The sequence below is a fragment of the Heliangelus exortis genome, chromosome 13 (genome assembly GCF_036169615.1).
Source record: "Heliangelus exortis chromosome 13, bHelExo1.hap1, whole genome shotgun sequence".
NCBI classification, from domain to species: domain Eukaryota; kingdom Metazoa; phylum Chordata; class Aves; order Apodiformes; family Trochilidae; genus Heliangelus; species Heliangelus exortis.
The window spans coordinates 2167509-2187749 of record NC_092434.1 but is presented as its reverse complement, the minus strand read 5'-3'; the positions used below and the strand labels follow the sequence as shown (position 1 = coordinate 2187749).

General features: G+C 45.3%; 1 protein-coding gene across 2 annotated transcripts; it reads left to right on the top strand.

Annotated features, from left to right (window-relative positions):
* Positions 1-50: 50 nt before the first annotated feature.
* Positions 51-19858, top strand: KLHL36 (kelch like family member 36). 2 transcript variants are annotated; one of them, XM_071756612.1, is made up of 5 exons: positions 51-466; positions 4458-4539; positions 8340-9413; positions 10241-10398; positions 16479-19858. In XM_071756612.1, the coding sequence occupies exons 1-5, from the start codon at positions 252-254 to the stop codon at positions 17032-17034; spliced, it is 2085 nt and encodes a 694-aa protein (XP_071612713.1). In that variant the 5' UTR covers positions 51-251; the 3' UTR covers positions 17035-19858. The 2 variants fall into 2 exon arrangements, with proteins under 2 accessions (XP_071612713.1, XP_071612714.1); XM_071756613.1 differs by lacking the exon at positions 51-466 and adding an exon at positions 3918-4209.
* The last annotated feature ends 383 nt before the right edge of the window (positions 19859-20241 follow it).

Here is a 20241-nt window from a genome sequence, read left to right as displayed (position 1 = left end):
CCCCGCCGCCGGCTGCCAATAGATCCGCGGCCTGCGCTGAGCCGGCCCCCGCCCGCCCCTCCCGGCCCTGCGCGGGGGTTTGGGGGTGATGCAATAGCTTGGATGTGTGTGTGTGTGTGTGTGTGTTAGGAGGGGTGTGATGATGATGATGATGATGATGATGGTGATGCGGGGGAAAACTGTCTGGAGGATGCAAACACCCCCCCCCCGCGCAGGGGGGAGAGGGGCTCGTCCAGGTCTCTCCGCAGTGGATGCGTTGTTTTTCGGCCGCTGATATTTTTTTCCAACCTCCCCTCTCCTCCCCTTCTCGCCCTCCCTTTCTCCCCCCCGATATTTTTCTAGCCCCTGACGGGCGGGAGGAGGAGGAAGGAGGGAGAAGCGATGCGCAAGATGGAGAAGCCGCTGCCTGCGCGGCGGGGTCGGGAGCCGGGCCGGGCCCACGGGAGGTAGCCGAGGAGGAGAGCAGGTAGGCGGGGAGGGGGGAAAGAAGGCGAAGGGGGCAGCTCCGGTTCCGGCTCCGGATGGGGGGTTCGGGGACCGGCGTGGGGGTTGCGCCAGGGAAAGCGGCGGAACCGGAGCATCGCCCCGCAGAGCCGCGAGTGGGAGTGGGGCTCCGTTCCCCGTCTCCATCCTTGCGATCCAACCCGGACCTCGAAGGGGGTCTGTGAGGGTGACTTTGTGTGCTGACAGCTCGTTGTTGCTTCAGGTGTGGGTGCGGAGCGGGGTGCCGGTGTGTTTTACCCCGTTGCGGATGGAGCGATCTCCCCCTGCCGGGCTGCGAATTAAAAATATAACGTGGACCCAAAGCAATAAGGCTAGGGAGATGCTGTTTCTTTGGAGGCAAAAGGCTAAGAATTGTCTGTAAGATCGCACTTCAGTCCCGCAGAAATAAAAGGCAGGACTTTTGCTTTGCAGAACTCATCTGGAAATAAATGGCATCCTCTGGTGTTGTGCCCAAGGACCAGAGTTTTAAAAACTAGTCCTGGTGTGTGCTAAGCCTTGGGGGCTGGATAGCATCATTTTAATAAAAACTGCATTCCACGGAAAGAAAAAAAAAAACCAAACCAACACATTTTGTTTCTCTTAAAGTTTGCAGGAGGGTGTTTGTTATTTATTTTACGTGTTGTAAAGTCTGACCAGTAAAAACCTCATTACCACTCACAGTTACTCAGTGTTTTCAGACATCTCAGGGAACATCACCAGAGCATGTGCTAATTGTAAGAGACATCATTAACTGCCCTGCAAAATGAAGCCCTCGTCCTGCATGCAGCTGCTTCCAGAGAGATTCCTGAATGACGTGAGGTTCCCTGTAGCATCAGGGCCCAAAACATGAGCGTAGTGCTGCAGTGCATCTCCAGGATAGAGATGAGGTCATAGGGAAGAGAAATATTCCTGAAGTCAGTACAAGTGTAGGACATGGCAGCTGGGTGAATCAAACTCAGTGTCTCTGTAGGCTCCAGATGATAATATAATCACACTTTAATAGGGCTGAATTTCTATCGATTTTCTTTTGGAGCTGCCTATAGGGACACTTTTTTTAAAAGCCTTTCTGCTGACCATTATGTGCTTATAAACATATTTTTTTTTCCTAGTCTGCATTTCTTATCTGTTGGCACTACCTTGCTGCTGTTTATACCTGCAACAGCTGCTGGTTGTCCTTGTCCCTTCACGCTTGCTCATCAGCTCTGGATGTTTCCTAGGGGAGAGGTGGGTGGCTGAAATGTCATTTCCCTTAGCAGGAGAAAACCTCAGCCTTGTTTGGGCCTCTCTGACCCAGAGTTGGAATTATACTCCTAATGAATTTCAAGCTTCACACTTTTAAAGTACCAGATTCAAAGCTGAGAAATGCACATCTTCTTTGTGGGATCAAACATCTCTTTGCTTCTTTGCCTTGTCTTTGACACATTTTAATGGATTTTTATTTTTAATGCATGGAGGAATAAGTACTGCGCTCAGTTTCACCAGGCTGTAACTTGAGAGGGGAAAGTACCTAGTTTTCTGGCTTTGTTGGGCTCTGGTTTGCTTTTTATAGGGGAGTTTTGAGTCCTCCACTTTCTGCACATGGGTCTTGTGAATCCATGGGTGGAAAGGAAGATGTCAGTGGCCTGGCAGAAGCATCTGTCCATCTCACAGAGGACGTGCAGACATGAGATAGTGGAAGAGGACTTATAGACTTCCTCAAAAAAATGTCTCCAGCAAGCATGAGGTCTTGGATAGCTGGTCTGACATTCAGCTGTCCAGAAGGAGCTGAGCAAACAGGTTGGCTCTGCACAGCCATGGCTGCTCAGGAGGCTTAGCTGTTCTCCTAAAATATATTGCTAGGTCCTTGCCTCTCTGGCTTCTCTTCTGGTCTTACTATACGGCTGTCCCCAATCCTGCTTCTCCACCTGTGTCTTATCTGTGCATAAGCACAGAAAATAATGGAGAGAATAATACCTTTTTTTTTAGGAAGAGTGAATTTATAGATCACCATTAGCATTAGGGTTGCCAGCAAAGTTTTTACTCAGTCCAGGAATCAAGGGTCTTTATTCTGTGTCCCTGTGGTCACAAGGGCTACAAGAGAAACCAGAAATGCTTCTCATCTTCAGACTCAGTAATCAGTTTAATAGAACCCCATCCTCATCTCTGGTGTCTCTGGGGTGGCTGAAGAACAGCCTCAGCCAGCTGGATGCTACAGCCCCAGCTCTGGAGTTGTTATCTGCAGTGGAGGGCTGGGTCCATGTGTCTCCACCTGTGTCTTATCTGTGCATAAGCACAGAAAATAATGGAGAGAATAATACCCTTTTTTTAGGAAGAGTGAATTTATAGATCACCAGTAGCATTAGGGTTGCCAGCAAAGTTTTTACTCAGTCCAGGAATCAAGGGTCTTTATTCTGTGTCCCTGTGGTCACAAGGGCTACAAGAGAAACCAGAAATGCTTCTCATCTTCAGACTCAGTAATCAGTTTAATAGAACCCCATCCTCATCTCTGGTGTCTCTGGGGTGGCTGAAGAACAGCCCCAGCCAGCTGGATGCTACAGCTCTGGAGTTGTTATCTGCAGAGGAGGGCTGGGTGGCAGCTGAGGTGGGTGAAGGTGCTAACACCCCAGGCAGCCCTGGCACAATTCTTGTTTAAAATGGGGCTGCCCCACGCTGCAGACATCATCTTCTGCCAGTGACAACTGCCCTGTGTCACCCTGTGGGACATGTCCAAACTGGGCTGTCCTGGGTGACAGCAGATGGAGCTTGGATGCACACAGAATCTTTCTGGCTTCAGCTGCCCTGATGATAACCTCTGGAGTGCTGGATTAACAAAGGGGTTTGGCTTTCTTTTAGCTTGCACTGAAATGGGACACGAGGGGGTCTGCAGACAAAGTCTTTGCTTCTTACTTCAACCCTGAAGGAGGGGCAGTGCCAGCCCTGGTGTTCACCGAGGTGTTTTTTATTAACTTTTATTATCTTACTTAAGCCTCCTGGTCCCTAATTGATATGAAAAAGCCTCAGAGCAGCACACATTGCTCAAGAGGTGCCTGCTGCAGGCCAGGCAGTTTTGAGGTCGGGTAGATTCACATCCAGGTGAGCAAGAAGAGCTGGTGAGCAGGCTCCTTGCCCTATCTTAGTGTGCACACACACACACCTTGCACGGCTTCTCACCACTTCACAAAATAACACCCGTGTCCCCCTCCTTGTGATACCAACACCCTGTCCCCGAACCAGCCAAGGCCTTGGCTGCACCCCCACGGATGCTGCCGGGGTTTTGCGCTCAGGGGTTCGGACCGGACCCCCCCTCATCCCAGGGGCCCGGCAGCCATTTGGGGTCCCCGGCATCTCCGAGGCCCTTCCCCGCGGCACCTCCCCCGGCCCCGCCGCCTCTTGCCGCCCCGCCTCGGTCCCTCCCCGCTCCAGCCGCCCGGCATTTCCTGGCCCGGCGGCGGCGGGCCCCGAACCGAACCCAGCCCGGCGGGCGGTTCGCTGCGCTGTCTCCCCCGCTGCCGGGGATTGAGAGGAGCGGAGGTCGCGGAGCGATGTAACCGGCTGAGTAGAAGCGGGGGGAGCGGAGGATGAGCCGCCGCGGAAGGGCCCCGCGGGGTGCGGACGCTGCGCGGTGCCTCCCCCGGTACCGCAGCGCAGCCGCGGGCAGGGAGCGGTTCGGTCCGCAACTGCCCCACCGCGGCTCCAGCGCTTGGCGGTGAAAAGGAGATGATTGTACAGCTGGAGAGAGGACTGGCAGTGAGTAAATAACACCAGCGAGTAACTCGGGTTGTACCCTCGCCTACACCCAACTTGTTGACCCGAGCATCAACACGAGAACACAGCAGGGAGGGGGAAAAAAAACACCCAACCTCCCTCTATATTTTAGCTTCAAAGTTTTCAGGGCGTGTAGAGGTCTCCTGAATTGTGTTACTGACTGGGGGCGATGTGGGTTGTAGCAGTCGGGAAGGGTTGGGATGCTGCTAACAGCTTTGCTTTTGTTCTAGAAGGAGCACGGATCAGGCTGTCATGGAGGGAACCAGGCAAACCAGGATTTGTCGTCCACACAAGATAAGTGAATCGTCAAAGGTTTGTACGTTTTGTTTTGCCTACCAAAAATTAAAAAAAAAAAAAAAAATCAAATTACAGAAATAACAAGAAGGAGTGCAAAGGCTGTCATATGGAGAGACTGTTTTGGAGGAATGTCAATATTCTTCAGACCTGTTTTAAAAAAAGCTCAAGCAGTGATCTACTTGCTCAAATGTTTTTGATAGAAGTTGCTACCTAGTGGGCTTGAAAAAAAAAATTAGAAAAAAAAAAGGCAGCAGCAAATGGGCATCAGTTCATCATGACTCATAACTCATAAAGAAACCCACATCATCAATCACAGCTCAGTATTTTCTCTACATCAACAACTCTGTCATTAAATGCAATGTGTTTATTCTGTGAATTTTTTCTTACCAAGCCATGTCATAAAATCCAAGGTAGTTACAGAAGCAAAGAATTTGTAGTTTTAATCTTTGTTTTGTACAAGACAGGAGCCTCACTCCTGCAAGCTGTGATTATGGTAGTGAACTCAAGATGTTCAGAATCTCTGTCTCTATATATACATTGATTTTGTGTGGGAATCCACAGAACTCCACCTTAGGTACTTCTAAATGCAGATCATTGGGATAATGGCCTAAGATTGAGAAGATGTTACTATAGTTGTGATTATTATGTTCACTTTGTTTCATACTGGTGAAGAATGTTCTGTTCTAGTAGCAGCACTAGGTTACAGATGCTGCAGAACAAGTACCTGGTTCTACCAACAGCAACTAGAAAAAAAAATAAAACTTTTCAGTGCCTGTATCTGCCTTATCAAAACTGAATGAGCCACATCTCATTTTCTCTTGCTTCACTAAAGAGAAGTGGTACTGCATGAACATTCTGAAAGAAATTAGATCTTTGTATCCTAAATAAGTTAGAATGCTGCTCTAATACAATTGATAAAAGATAAATGGGACTACATTTGAAACACATCTCTCCCAATATAATCTTTCCCTGAGTGCTGAGCCTGTCTACCAGTCAATTGGTTTAGGCTGAATGTAATAATAATTCATCATATTAAAAATTAATTAACTTGACAGGATTGTTTTATTTCCTTGCTTAGACAGCAGCTGTCACTATCTGTTAAACTTAGAATTACTAGATAATGCTAAAGCTGTTCTACAGAATATAAATAGCTCAAGAAAGATGTTCATGTTTAGTGTAAAATTAGTCTTGGTTTTGAAATGTGCAGCTCTCAGCTTCTGTTATTTGCTCCCTAAACAAACGAACTTGCTAAGCTGCTGAAATATGTTAATGTATTCTGCATCCAGCTGATGCCACATATAATGATTTTATGCTTGATTTCTGAAGTAGCAGCAGATCTACACGGCAGCAAGGATTTTAGGAGTACAAGTTGTTAGGAGTATTTGTGTGCAGGATTATGCTGCTGACTCAACAGGCAGCTAAGTAAATGGGGATCTCTGGCAAATCTTATATTCTGCTTTAATCTCGTTATGCACGCTGGTGGTATTAGAGAATATTAGAAAGAAATGATCAGCCAGTTTACAGGGAATATGTTTTTGATTTAATCCAATAACTGTCCCCTGTGAGTCAGATTCAGAAGAGGGTGCTGTGGTTACTCTCTGTTTATCTGCTGTCCTTTGCTGCTGCCACAGATGTGTTGGTTTTTTCCTTTGCCATATTTATTCTTCTCCCACCTCCTCCGTTGCTCTGCTTGGGCTCCTGTATGAAAAATGAAGATTAAAAAAAAAAAAAAAGAAAAATGAAGATAAAAAACCTCTGCAGTCCTTAGACCCCATATATTTTTCTGTTTCAGTTTTCTGGAAGTTTTATTCCTCAATAGAAGCTACTTTGTGCATACCTAAGTCCCTTTTTAAGTTCAGAGATACAGCGAGGCAATGAGTATAAAGGCAAATCAAAAGAGTTTTGGCCTCGAAAACTCACAATTACTGAAGCCTCTTAAATTGCTTTAACTCTGCAGACTTGCATGTACAAAGTGACTCCAGCAGAAGGCTTTTTGGCAGCTGAGTCTCCATTGTTTAGGGAAGAGTGTAAGCAAAGCTAAAGAGAAACCACGGGGATATCAGGCACGGGGCAGCACATTTGGTTATTACTTTGGGTCTGCTCTTTGGCAGGCTGCCTGCCACTCTACCACCAGCTGCTGGGAGGCACATTTAGGAGGTCAGGCTCCCAAAAGTTGGTGTTAGCTCAGGACCATTGGCTGCCATCATGTCTGGACCAGTGGTGAGCAGTAATCCGGGGTGTAAAAAGTGCAATTAGCAATTTATGTACACAGGATGCATAGCTAGGGAGAGGGTTGTGTGCAGGGCAAAGAAGATTGGCTCTAGGACTTGAACCTTTCCCACCTAGGTGGGTAGAGGTGTTGTCTCACTGTGATTTAACCAACACATTAATGGCTTAGCCAGACAGCAATAATCATGTGCTTTCTGTAGTTAGAACTTCCAGGAGAAGCAACAGTTTGGTGAAGGAAAGGCTGAGTGCCTGAGAGGCTTGAAGAGACTTCTGTGTGGTTCTTACCAGTGCAGATGTGGCTTGAGAGACCTCTTCAGGGTGTCACTTTTGGGAATGGAGGCTGAGGGTGTACAGCTGGGCAGGACCCAGAGTCCTACAGCAGAAGTGGGCAGAGCTAACTTTGGTATGATCCAAAGATGTGCTTCCTTTCCACCTCTTTTCATTTCTCTTACATGTTCTTACAGGCTCTGCAACTCTGCCTGCTTTGGATTTAGTAATTAAAGTTATGTATTTGCATTTAACTTAACCTGGCTTTTATTAAGAGAGATCACAAGGTAAACTGGCTGTACCATCAAGCATTCCATTCCTCTGGAAGGATGGTCCTAAAAGCTGCTGGGGTGACCAGGCCCTTCAGTAGGTGTTCTGCAGGACATACAAAGGGTAACAGAATGTTTTCATTTTGTTTCTTCTTAAGACTTGTAACACCAGCCTATGAGAGAGGCAAACACTGGTTGCTGCAGAAGCTCTGTGGCACATACAGAGCTGGTGGGAAGAATGTCTGGACCAGAGGGATCCAAGAATGGCACTTATCTGACATGTTCTGAGGGTATTTTCACTTTTCTTAAAAAAAAAAAAAAATAGTCAGTTGTATTCATTAAAACAAGAACTACCTCGGTTTCTGGAAGCAAGTAGGAGTCTTATGGGAATAAGTTATCCACATGTTTGGCTTTGGACATAAATAAACAGCTATTATTTTTGAATGCAGTGTGTGTGCCTGGAATAATATGGAAAGAAAGAGAGGGATTTTTCCCTAACAGGCTTAGAAATGCAGAGTTCTGAAAAGATTTAGGGGGAGGTAGCTGTCAAGTAAGCACCAACCCAAACAATACATGGGCTGAATGAAAATCTGGCACGCTGCTGCCTGTGTGTCTCCCACTCCAAATATTTAGCAAGTAGCTTAGTTGAGAAGAACTCTGTAAGGAGTCATTTGGGGGACGAGTACGGAAGGAAATGTCAGCAAGATGTCTCAAAGACAATGAGTGGAAGAGTTTCAGCAAATTATGCCTGTATAAATCATCAGGGAGGAGGTTTGGATGCAGCCTTGTGGAGGAAGTAGGAGTAAATCATATAAAGAAAGGGGAGTAGGAAGCAGTAAATGTCTGCGAAGGCATTTCAGCGTGAAGGTGAGAAGCTTGGGCTTGTACTTTGTTGCTTGCCAACTGTCTCAAGTCAGAATTTATTATAAATGTGCCACACAAGTAAGCTTTGTCTCTCCTGCATTTCATCCTCGCGGGGCAACGCTTGGTGCGCGCCGGAATTCGTCGCGGTGGAGACGACCTCTGCCTGATGCTGCTCCTTTATTCCAGGTGTACAGGTGGGACGACCACTCCAGTCTCGTTCTTCAGAGCCTGAATGAGCAGAGGCACCGTGGCCTTTTCTGTGACATTGTCCTCGTGGTGGATGAGCAGAGAGTCCCTGCCCATCGCAACCTCCTGGCGGTTTGCAGCGATTACTTCAACTCCATGTTCACCATCGGGATGCGAGAAGCCCACCAGAAGGAGGTGGAACTTTTTGGAGCCTCTTACATCGGTCTCAAGGCCGTGGTGGATTTCCTTTATGGCAGTGAGCTGTCTTTAGATGGTGGCAATATTGACTACGTGCTGGAAACGGCTCACCTGCTGCAGATCTGGAAGGTGGTTGACTTCTGCTGCGAGTACCTGGAGAATGAAGTCAGTGAGGAGAATTATTTGTACCTGCAGGAGCTTGCCTCCATTTACAACCTGAAGCGCCTTGACTCCTACATTGATTCTTTCATCTTGCAGAACTTTGGCACTCTCTCTTTCACCCCGGACTTCCTGCAGAACATTTCCTTGCAGAAGTTGTGCCAATACCTGGACAGCAGCAACGTGCAGCAGGAGTGCGAGCACGACTTGCTGCAGGCTGCTCTGCAGTGGCTTACCCAGTACCCAGAAAGGGAGAACGAGGCTTACCAGGTTCTGGATAACATTCATTTTCCCTTGATACCTAAAAGTGATCTCCTCCATCGAGTCAAGCCTGCTGTCTGCTCTCTTCTTCCCAAAGAAGCAAACTGTGAGGGGTTTATAGAGGAGGCAGTGAACTATCACAACAACGTCACTGCTCAGCCGGTGCTGCAGAACAAGAGGACAGCCCTGAGGACCTCTGAGGAAAGGCTCCTCTTTGTGGGAGGGGAGGTTTCTGAACGGTGCCTGGAACTGAGTGATGATACCTGCTTCTTGGACATCAGAAAGGGGCAGTGGGTGGCAGAAACCCCTCTCCCAGCCAGGCGAAGTCACCACTGTGTTGCAGTCTTGGGAGGCTTCATCTTCATAGCCGGAGGCAGCTTTTCCAGAGACAATGGAGGGGATGCAGCTTCAAATCTCCTATATAGGTATGATCCCCGCTGTAACCAGTGGATAAAGGTGAGACTTAAGCTGTATTATTTCTCTGTTTAAAGTCCATAATGTTTAGAGTGTCTTCTTGGTGGAAGGACAGGGCTTGTTAGAATGGCAGCACTTGAAAATAGCAAATCAGGTTACTCGGGTTGGCTACGTAAATCCTTTGTGGGAATTCTTAAGTTACACATGCAGGGGAAGATTTTGGGGTATATTTGCAGCTTCACTGGGGAACTGGGCATCTCATCTGTGAAATTCCTGGTCAGCATCCACCTGCAACTCTTTAGATTATTTTGGGGAGTAATGTTAGAATGGACACGATTGCTTAGTTTCTCTTTCCCAAGCAATAACACGTATGAATAAAGCAAAAGTGGGTTTGATGTAAAAAGAAACTGATGCCTGCAAAAGGTTTCTGTGCTATATGTCTCTTAGAAAAAAGCTGTTCACTTCAGTCCTGCTGCAGAACCCTGCAGCCAGTGCAGGACCTGTAAAATAGTGCCTGTTCCCATAGTTGGAACTAATCTTCCTGTGTGGTTCAGTTGTGTTTCTGAGTGTTTCCAAGTTACTGTTCTTGCAGAGTTTTAGAAGGAGGCCCATGTAACACAAACCTTTATAGAGTGACCTGTCTCTTAAATCCTTTGTTGTCCCCCTTTTTTTTTTTTTTTAAAAAAGGAGTGCAATGTACCAGGCTACTGCAGAAAATCAAAAAATATTTTCTTAATATGTCAAACCTGGTAGGTTTCCTTTTCAAATCAATGTGGGGAAGCAAATCCTATCTGCAGCCACGAGTATACAATAAGTCAGCTTGTTTACCTGCTGTTTGAAGGTGTCAGCATGTTGTGTTTTATTGACAGGTTGCCTCCATGAGACAACGCCGTGTAGATTTCTACCTGGGAGCTATTACTGACATGCTGGTGGCTGTTGGTGGCAGGAATGAAAATGGGGCACTTTCTTCAGTTGAGACCTACAGTCCTCAGAAGGATTCATGGTCCTATATTGCAGGCTTGCCAAGGTAATAGGGTTGGAATGTTATCCCATGTTTGAAGAACAGAAGTAGAGGGAGCTTGTGTGGCTTTAGCTGGTGAATGGGGATCCCTGGAAGGGAGGCAGGGGGAGAGAGAACCAGTGTGGTATCACCAGGTAACAAACCATAGCAGCATTTGGGTTTTGAGCAACTCTTTCCTCCAGGCAGCGTGCCTCATGTCAGCTTGATTGGTTTTAATGTTTGTCCTGAGGTCTGTTGGAAGGATGGGAGGGAGAGGTCTTGTAATTGCACTCTGCTGTTCTTAAAATATTTTTCCTGAGGTTGCTTGGAATCCAGTCTTTTCAGAGGCATTGCTTAGATCTTGATCAAAGGCTTCTGTAATTTATTTGGTCCTACTTTGTCACCTTGTGATGGTTTTCCTTGTAATGTAAGATGAGTCCTCTCTGGTTGCTTGGGTTGGCTGTTGGAGATGAACCATATTTACCTGTGTTGCAAAGAGATTACCCTGGCAAATGGCTCTCAGCCTGAGTTAAAACTTGACTCCTCTATTTTGGAGAAGCTGTAGTACTGCAGCTCTTTTGGGAAGAGCAGCAGAAGACATGACTTGTGTCTTGAGTCACTGGTTTGAGTGGTGACTTTGTAAGAATGGTTTGACAGCATTTCATCTGCAAACAGCATTTCAGGTTTGGTTGTATTTCAGATTTGTGAAAATCACAGGAGCATTGGCTACACAAGCAGTATTTTCATCCTGCAACTTCAGCAGCTGTGCTTGCTTTCTTAGTGGCATCATAAATAGGATACTTGCAATTTGATTTGAGATTTCAGGCTTTTTTCCCTTTTTCCCTTAGCTGCAGAGCTGCAGAACCAGAGGCAGCCAGTGAAGGCTCAGAAGCCTGTTGACCAATTCTATTTTGGGCAGGTGCTGCAATGTGAGTCTGATCCAGGCTAACAGCTGGGCTCGAGTGCTCTTCAGAGGCAGGATGCTTTTTTGCTGGTTTATTTCTGCTCACAAAGGCAGATCACAAAAGCAGTTGAGGCTAAACACCACAAGCTTTCCTAGGAAGCTGAGTATGAGAGCATCTTCAGTTCCCAAGTCCTTCTGTTAAGTGGGTGACCTGTGAGAACCCAGCAACAGCTCATAGAAAACTGTAGCTGTTTGGTTTGGTTGTTTTTGTTGGTTTTTTTTCTTTTAAACATTTTCCAGAGAGACGTAGATGTGACCTGATTGCCTTGTGTGTTTTTAGAAAAACACCTTAAACACGTGTGGATATTTTCACTCATAAATGATCCCAATGACTTAAGCCAGCCACACAGTAACCTATCCAAAAAGGGGCAGTTTGGCTGCATGTTCCTCCTGCTACCTGTGTGTTGGCTTTGGGAATTTTGCAGCTGCAGCACCTAAAAGTGAACTTTGATGTGGGGGGGATGTTAATTTTTTATTAGATTGCCTAACTGATCCTCTTGGACCAGGCAAAAATTGCCCTTGAGGGCCAGAGCCCACTGACACTGACTTTGCTGCTTGCTAAACTGCAGGGTTAGTGCAGTGACTACTCTTAGTTATTGCTGCATCCCAAAAAAATAATTCTGCATCCCTTCTTCCTACCTATCATGCCCTCATTCCGTGCTAAGTGTCCTTTGTGGCAGCTCAGGTGCTTGTGCAGTTTGGTGGGCCAGAGAATTTCACACTTTTTCATGTAGCTGCTCTCTTGGGTCTTTAGTTAGATCTTAGTGGACACTCAGCACCTTCAGGTTTTCTGTCTTTGCAGCCCTCTTTCTCCTTTCAGAGAACTCTTGTGCTGGGCAGGAGATTGGTTGCAGCAACCGTTTTCCTGTGCAGAAGGAATAAATTTAAAAGGGTTTTATGTGGGTTGGAAAAGGCAAAAATCAGTGCAGAGGTGGACAGCAGAGAGAAACTCCAGGGACAAGCAAACCCTGCTTGAGCTCAGCTGTGTGGCTCTGGCAGGTGGGGGTGGCTGCTGAAGGGACCTGGGCAGTCCTCTCCTGATGGACTTCAGACAGATTTGCTGCCAATAGAGGCAGAATGAGAGAGAATTTTGTGCTCTAATCAAGACTAGAAGCAAGCATGCTTGTACAGTTCCTTCTGGCTACTCCCACCTTCCCTTCAACACACTTTTGATCTGATTTCTTCTCCCCACCACTTTCATTCCTCAGATTGATTTCAATTACTCTTTCTACCCAAATAACATCTTCCCCAGCCCTTCTCTAGCAGCAGGTCTTTCCTCCTCATGTAGAGGAAATCCATAGCTTCAATCCTCTGCTTCTTGATTCCTCAATCAGTCAACATATCCCACCATAGCTGCCTTGGTTCCTGCCTTTTCCTGCTGCTTTGCCTCCAAGGAGAACCCAAGCAGGTTTTTTGGTCCTCTTGAGTGCGTGGCCACCAGAAGCAGGCTCCCTGTGTTTTTATTTTATTTTTTAAATTTCTGAGGGTTGTGGCTTGCCATGTTCATGGAGATTTTCAGGGGAAAGGTGCTGGTTGTGTCCTTGAATACCTTTGCCTCCTTTCCATGGCCAAACCCTGCATCCACGCTGCTGTGCACAGGCACAGTCACACTCCTCCAAGGAAGAGCTTTGCAAGCTCTTTTTTATCTCTTCTTCCCCCCACCCTAACATGGTCAAAACAACACATTCTTTGCCCTAACCAATTTCTTGGAAGGAACTGAGCTGTTTTGACTGAAATAATGCTGTCTTACTGGAGCAGAAAACACAGCATCTTGAGGCAGATGCTCAACGGGGACAACTTCAGCCAAGCTATCTAAAGGGTGGACTTGGGCCAAGTCTGCTACAAGTGATTTTTGCTCAACTCCTTGTTGTGTCCTTGTGGGATCCCTTTCTCATTCTTCAGAGAGGTTCTATAATTTTTTTTCACTGTTTTCCCAGGCTCTTTGGGAGCAGTTGCTGCCATAGTTTCTAGCCCGGAAGGGAGCAGCAGTGGCTGAGAAGCTTGGCAGAGCTTGGTGCAAATGTGTTCTCATCCTGAATACACTGTGAAAAACTCTTCTGCAGACATCAGTGAAATTAATTGAGTGGCCTTAGGTTAAAGTTTGGCAGAACAACTGAAAGCAGTTGTGTGAGGAGATGTGTTGGAACAGGTTAGTGAACGATGGGATCTGCTCTAACAGTGGTGTCATGAATGGTCTTGCAGGGTTGCAGCAGGTGGACGCTGAGGTTCAGAGCAACCACAGCTTGTCTGGACCTTGGCTGAAGTAGGGGATTCCCAGAGCTTTATTGGCTTAGGCCAAATGTTCTTCTGTTTAAGAAAATGAATGGTAGGAGATCTGGCATTTATTGAATGATGTTCCTGTGTCAGAAACTGCAGTTTTTGCAGCATGGTATGTAGGTAATTTGTTGAAAATCACAACTGGGGCTCTGGTGGATTTTCTGAATTAGAACTTCTTTCTCCTTAAAGCCTCTGTATTTTTCTGGCCTCTCTTACAGATAATTTTGCCAATATGCTTGATGTTTTCTGTTGGGAGATGTGTGGACCTGCTATATGGAAGTGTCCTGTTCTGTTGCATAGTTAGAAATGCCCTTGTTAAACCACAGAGCTTGCAGAAAGGATTCAGATTGATTGTTTTCAATTTGTGCATTATACTTTGTGCAGTTTTCTAATAATGTGAAGCAGGGTATGTGCAGTTGTGGATGAGCTTTTCAGAAGTCAGGCAAAGTCAAACACCTTTGGCATGTCTCAATGGGTGACCTCCCTGTGCTGGAAAATAACAAACTGATGTTCAGATATGGTTCAGATGGTTCAGATATGATTGCCTCTTCCAAATCACTCTTGCAGCAATTGCTGTTGATGTACCCATTGATTGAGGCAAGAAGAAAAGCATTTGTGCTTTTTCTGTAGCTGGGAATGCTAGACTGGATGGATGTGCTGGAGAGAAAATGGCTATTGCTTGCTTGCCTGTAAAGAATTCCACTTTTCAGGTAGTGTGCAAAAACATTTAACCTGCAAAGGTCATTCCAGTTTGTCTTAACTTACAGTCTTAATTCTTTATTTATTTTTTTTCAAATGCTGACTGCAGTGTGACTGCTGTCAGCAGTACAATAATCCTGGGCAATGTCATTGCATTCTTCTCCTCCTGACTCCTCCAAATTCTCCACTGCCTGACTCCTGCATGTCCTCCAGGTAGCTTGCTGGTTAGGTGTGGGTTTAAAATCTAATGCATTTTAAGAAAGGAGATGACTTCAAGTTGTCCATCCCACTTCCCTGAGCAGCTGTCTACTTTTTAAAACCCATTCCTGTATATATAGAGAAGCAAAGACTCCAGTGACCAGAGTGAGTGCTGCTGGGGAGAGGTGATTCCTGTTCTTCTCCGTAGGAGACCACAAACCAGGTAGAGCAGTGTCTGTGCCATGGCATTGCTGGCAGGTGGGAAGGATGGAGTGGATGTGCTCAGGGTATTTCATGCCAAACAGGCAGCCAGCATGAGGTCTGTGCTGCCAGGGTTGGTCAGGTTGTGAGCTGGGGAATTTTTGAGTTGCCTTTTTGGATGAAGTCTCATAGCTATGCCTTAATGCTTTCTTTTTTTCCTTTTTCCTGAGTAGCTAAGAAGCAGTACAGTACTGAAGTCATCTCTTTTAAGGTCTCTGAGGATAGTGCCTCAGCTCCTGTAGTTGTAGTGTCCTGGCCACTCAGCACCCTTAGGCCAAGCATGTCAAAGATCTTTCTGTTTCTTGGAGCAGGAGCCTGTTAGTGGCTGATTCAGACATTGGTCAGAGATCAGAAGCTTCAGTAGGCATCTAGAATAATAAACATCATCTAGGTTTTCCCAGAAGTAGTGTGCTTTCAGGGTAAATGTGGATTTTCTTTTCTATTCCACCTTTTCCCTTGGCACAAAAGTCCTTGGTACTTGGGTGTGTGGAAGAAGTTCTGATACCATTTGTGTTGCTGAGACAAATGATTACAATCCAAAATAAAACCAGCTCAAGGTTCTGTCCACAGTGAGTTGCCAGCATGTTCAGGCATGGTTCAAAAGCATTCCAGGCTAAAGTAATTCCAACATAAGTTTGTCTGCCATGGAGGTTGAGTTGTCCTGAGCCCTTGGATGGTAACAAGGTCGTGAGTGAAGCATGATGAGTGTATTGTTCTGCAGCCCTATGGGTATTAAACTGTTTTTAGGCTCTTTGTAGCAGTGTGTGAGTCAGTTTGCTGTGGCTGGTGCTGCAGCTACACCTTTTGCCACCCTTCATGCCTAAAGAAAAAAAAAAAAAAATCATGTGCAGGAAGGGTTTGTTCAAAGACACCAAGGCTTTCCCTTACCTTAGTGTTCCACATCTAAGAGCTCAAAAGGGTTTGGTCAGAAATATCCTAATATAAAGTTAAGAACAGCCTCAAGAATTGGGTTTGTAGTGGCTTTATTATAGCTGATCAAAAGGGTGTTCTCTCTGCCCTGTGTAAACAGTGTGCATGATGTTGGTTTCTACCATCTCATTTTGTCATTTCCAACGTGGCCTGCAATTTTTGATTGACTGAGGTCTGTGGCCTTGTCCTGGGGTGACCAAAGAAGTTGCCACCTGCAGAGCAGAAGTGGTAGAACAGATGGATAGCTGATGAAAAGGATGCTGTGTGTATCATGGATGCAAACAAATTGGGCTGTGAACACCAGTGGGTAAGAAACGTGTTTCATGACCCTGAAGCTGTGGAAGGGGAAGGCAGCAGTAGTTTTCATGTTGTTTTTTCTTGGTTAATCACTACTGGGGAGAGGTACCATGATTATTCCCTCTTTCAGTCATAGAAACCCTTGCTGAGATATGGATTTTTTTGTCATACTGATCCAACCCAAGCACTGGAGCAGGAAAACAGGAGTGAAGGCCATGCCAGCTAGAGCTGGATGGGTTCCTTCTGCTGTCTGAGACACTGTAGAGGATGCCTTAAAAAGAGATTGTCCCACCTGCACTCTGCAGGGCAGGGTGAAGCAGGATAAACCCAAATAGTTACTGGGTAACTAGCAGGATTAGGGATTCTTCAGTCTTTAGTTACTGTTAATTTTCTTGTTTAGTAGCAGCCCTTGGTGAATGCTTGTGGACCTTGCTGAAACCCCTAAGCACTAAGTCAGATGCTTTGTGTTTGCCTGCCCTAGGTTTACCTACGGCCACGCTGGGACAGTCTACAAGGAATTTGTGTACATTTCTGGGGGCCACGACTACCAAATTGGCCCCTACAGAAAAAACCTCCTGTGCTACGATTACCGCACGGACGTTTGGGAGGAGAAGAGGCCAATGATCACTGCCCGGGGGTGGCACAGCATGTGCACCTTACAGGACAACATCTACTCCATTGGTGGCAGTGATGACAACATAGAAACCATGGCTCGTTTTGACATCCTCAGCGTGGAGTCCTACAGCCCCCAGTGTAACCAGTGGACCAGAGTTGCCCCCCTCTTGCAAGCCAACAGCGAGTCCGGGGTGGCAGTTTGGGAAGGCAGGATTTACATCCTTGGAGGCTACAGCTGGGAAGAAACAGTCTTCTCCAAAACAGTCCAGGTTTATGATAAGGAAAAAAATAAGTGGTACAAAGGGACTGACTTGCCCAAAGCGATCGCGGGTGTGTCTGCCTGTGTCTGTGCGTTGAAACCCAAAACAGAGGACAAAAAGAAGAAGACCAAAACAAAAAAGCATCAAGATCGGGGAAGATGACTGCTTCTGGATGAGCACCCTTTGGTGGTGGACTCCCAAAGGACTTTGTATTTAATGGTTTTTATCTAGCCTTGACTCTTTTTCTGTTGTTCTTTCTAAATGGAGAGGCAAAGACGCATCTTGTAGCCTCAGCAAACGTAAGGCTGAATGTGTTTTTTGGATTAAGCTCATGCTTAATGAAAAAACTACAAAAGAGACAAAAAAATACCCCTAAACCCTCCTACTATATAAAGGGTAATATGGCAAGAGAGGTTAAGCTGCTCTCCTGAATGTTAAGGCTTAGTCTTTTACCTCTGTGGTTCATGGCATTTCCACACACTTCACAGTCTCTTGACCTTTTTGAAGGAAGGTTTAATTTGTGTCTGAGATGATAATGTCAAGGGGGAGGAGGCAGAGTAGTAAGGGTCTGGTTTGAAGTCACAGAGCAGTTCAAAGGTGTTCAGAAAACCAGAAGCAACTGCTCAGAAAAAAAAAAAAAAACCAACCCCGAAAGGGATCGTCAGTGCTGCAAATCTTGAATTTTTATAATGTTAAATTTCATTCGTGCTCAAATGGTTAGAATCGGATTTCTGGCACCACAGGAGTGTTCAAAGAGGATATTGCTTTGGGTGAGTGCAGGTCAGAGCAGTGTGAAGAGCAGAGGACTCCACTGTGCTCTTTAAGATGAAGGAGACCTGGCTGTGTGGCTAAAGAATGGGTGGCTTTGACTTGAGCTTGGATTGATGGCATGGAGAAGTCTGGGAAAGGTGAGATGACTTCTGCATCCCTTGTCGTGCCATGTCTCATACCTAAACACAACAGCAACTTTTTCATGGGCTTTAAAACCTGCCCCAGAATAAGGAAAAAAAAAATCAATCTGTTGAAGAACTGGAAAGATGTGAGGATTTGGATGGAGACTTTTGCCTTGGAGCTTCAAAGCACGTGGAGCTGACAGAGCTCACTGTGAGGCTGGGGGAGAGATGGCAGGAGGATCCTTCAGGTGAACTTGAAGGAGGAAGATGTCACCTCCCCAGCCCTGCTTGCCTGTCAGGGTGGTTTCCACTTCATTTAGCTCAAGCCTCACCGTGGTAGCCAGTGTGAGCAGGGATCCACACTGCAGTTGTCTGCTATCAGAGAGCTTATTAACCCTGGGTGATTAATTGGGGTTCAGGAAACCTGAAGAATAGCAACTTGTTTTTTTTTTTTTTTTACCTGAGCTAATATCTCATATTTTCCTCTTTTTAATTTTTTTTAATTATTTTTTTTTTTTCCAAGTTCAAAATGTCTTTTTGTGAGCATAGCATTTTCTGGTGGATTTGGCAGGGACTTGAAGCCACAGCTCCTCAGGCATGAAACCAAACACCTTCCTCAGCCAGACAGGTTTGAAAGGCAGAAACCCCAAACGTGCCACGCTCAGGACTGTGTTTGGGATCCAGGCAGTGGGACTGAAAATCATCTCTTAGATCCTCTGTGTCACCCTATCCTCTGCATACCAAGTCAAGAGATTTCTGACCCAAATGTTAGTCCACCCTCTACAAACACAGCTGATTCTGCTGCAGATATTAAAATTCCCAGACTGTCTGACCAGCTCTCAGGCATTCACCCCGGGGCCACTCTACAAATGCATCTCTGGTTTGCAAGAAGTTGATCACCAGCAACCTGATACAGCCACTCCAGTTCTTGTCATGATGCCAGGCCACAGCTTAATATTCCTCCTTCCCCCCCAAAAAAATTTGTAGGAAGTTTTTCAAGTCGACTTTTATACTTTTTTATAAGGCATTTTGCTAACTCCTTTGCCATATATTCTGTTCTTGACTCTAGAAGCTCCTGCCCTGCAACTGTGACCCCCATTTGGTGGCTTTTTTGGTCTTTGTGTGGTTGGTGGGGCTGGGGTGCAGCTGTTGGAGCAGCACTGACATTCCCAGCATTGTCAGGCTCTGATTGTGACTATTGTACAGCCAGACATGCAAATAAACACTCTTTATTTTCAGCCATCAGTCATCTGCTGAGTGGATTTCAGGAGTTCTGCTGGGGAACTGTTGGTTTGTTTCTCCTATTTCTTCCTCAGTCTTTTTTTTTTTTTTTTTTCCACATCTCCTGTGTGCACCCTAAGCACACATTGCAGATTTGGTGGGTTTATTTTTTGCCACTTGGTGCATATACAGCTGATATCCTGCTCCCTCCCTTCTTTTCCTTTTTTTTTTTTTTTTGTTTTTTTTCCAACTATTTACCTCAATAATTGGGAAATACTAAGAAAGCATGTTTGCACTTCATTTGAAGCTCTTGTAAATTACTCTTCAGTATATTACCAGAACATAATTGTATTGAAAGAGGTACCTCTGAAAAAGATTTTGGAGTGCAAGGAAGTTACAGGTTGCTTCTACAGTGCTAAGAAGGGATTTAAGAAAACTATTTGAAATTGAAACTCCTTGAGGTTGTTTTTCTAAAAAAAAAAAAGCCTCAGGAGTTAGTCTTTCATTAGCATTAATGCATTTATTTCAAAGCCTTTGTACACTGCATGAGGTAATGGTTATTCTTTTTTATCCTAAAAAGAACTTAAAACAAAAACCAACAATACAAGCACTTTGTTTATGACAGACTCATTAATGAGTTTGTTGGGGCTTTTTATATCTGAAATCCTTGCTATGTTGACTGACAACTAAACTTTTTGGGATATTTTCATGTGTAAGTATAGAACAAACATTTCAAAGACTTGCTTTGTTTCTGTTAATGGGTTGCTTATTACTATCTTCCCCCCTTTTAATGTGTTTATGTATTACATTAATGTCTGGAACCAATAAATCCAGTTTAGAATATTGTATTCATCAGCATCTCACTTGTGTATTGATTTAATTGAGGTTTTTCTTTTTGGTAAGTGGGAACGATGCAATTTAAAAATTATTTTTAGGTGGCATTGATAATACTGGAAATGTTTTAATGGGTATTACCTAAATATAACAAAATGAAGTAGTAATATAACTTTATTGGCTATTCCACATTTTATTATTCCACATTTTCTGCATCATGCTCCAAGCCAGCCAGTCAGAAATAACTCCTCATACTTTTTGCAACTTTGGCAAAAGATGGGATCCAGTTTATGGAGTGGTTTCAAAGACAGCATTTAATGAGGAGTAAACAGAGTTACACCTTCAGAACATTAAACTGAATTGATAGGCAGAATATAACCTCAGTACCCATCAAATTAAGCTTCATTTTCCCTGTTCCATT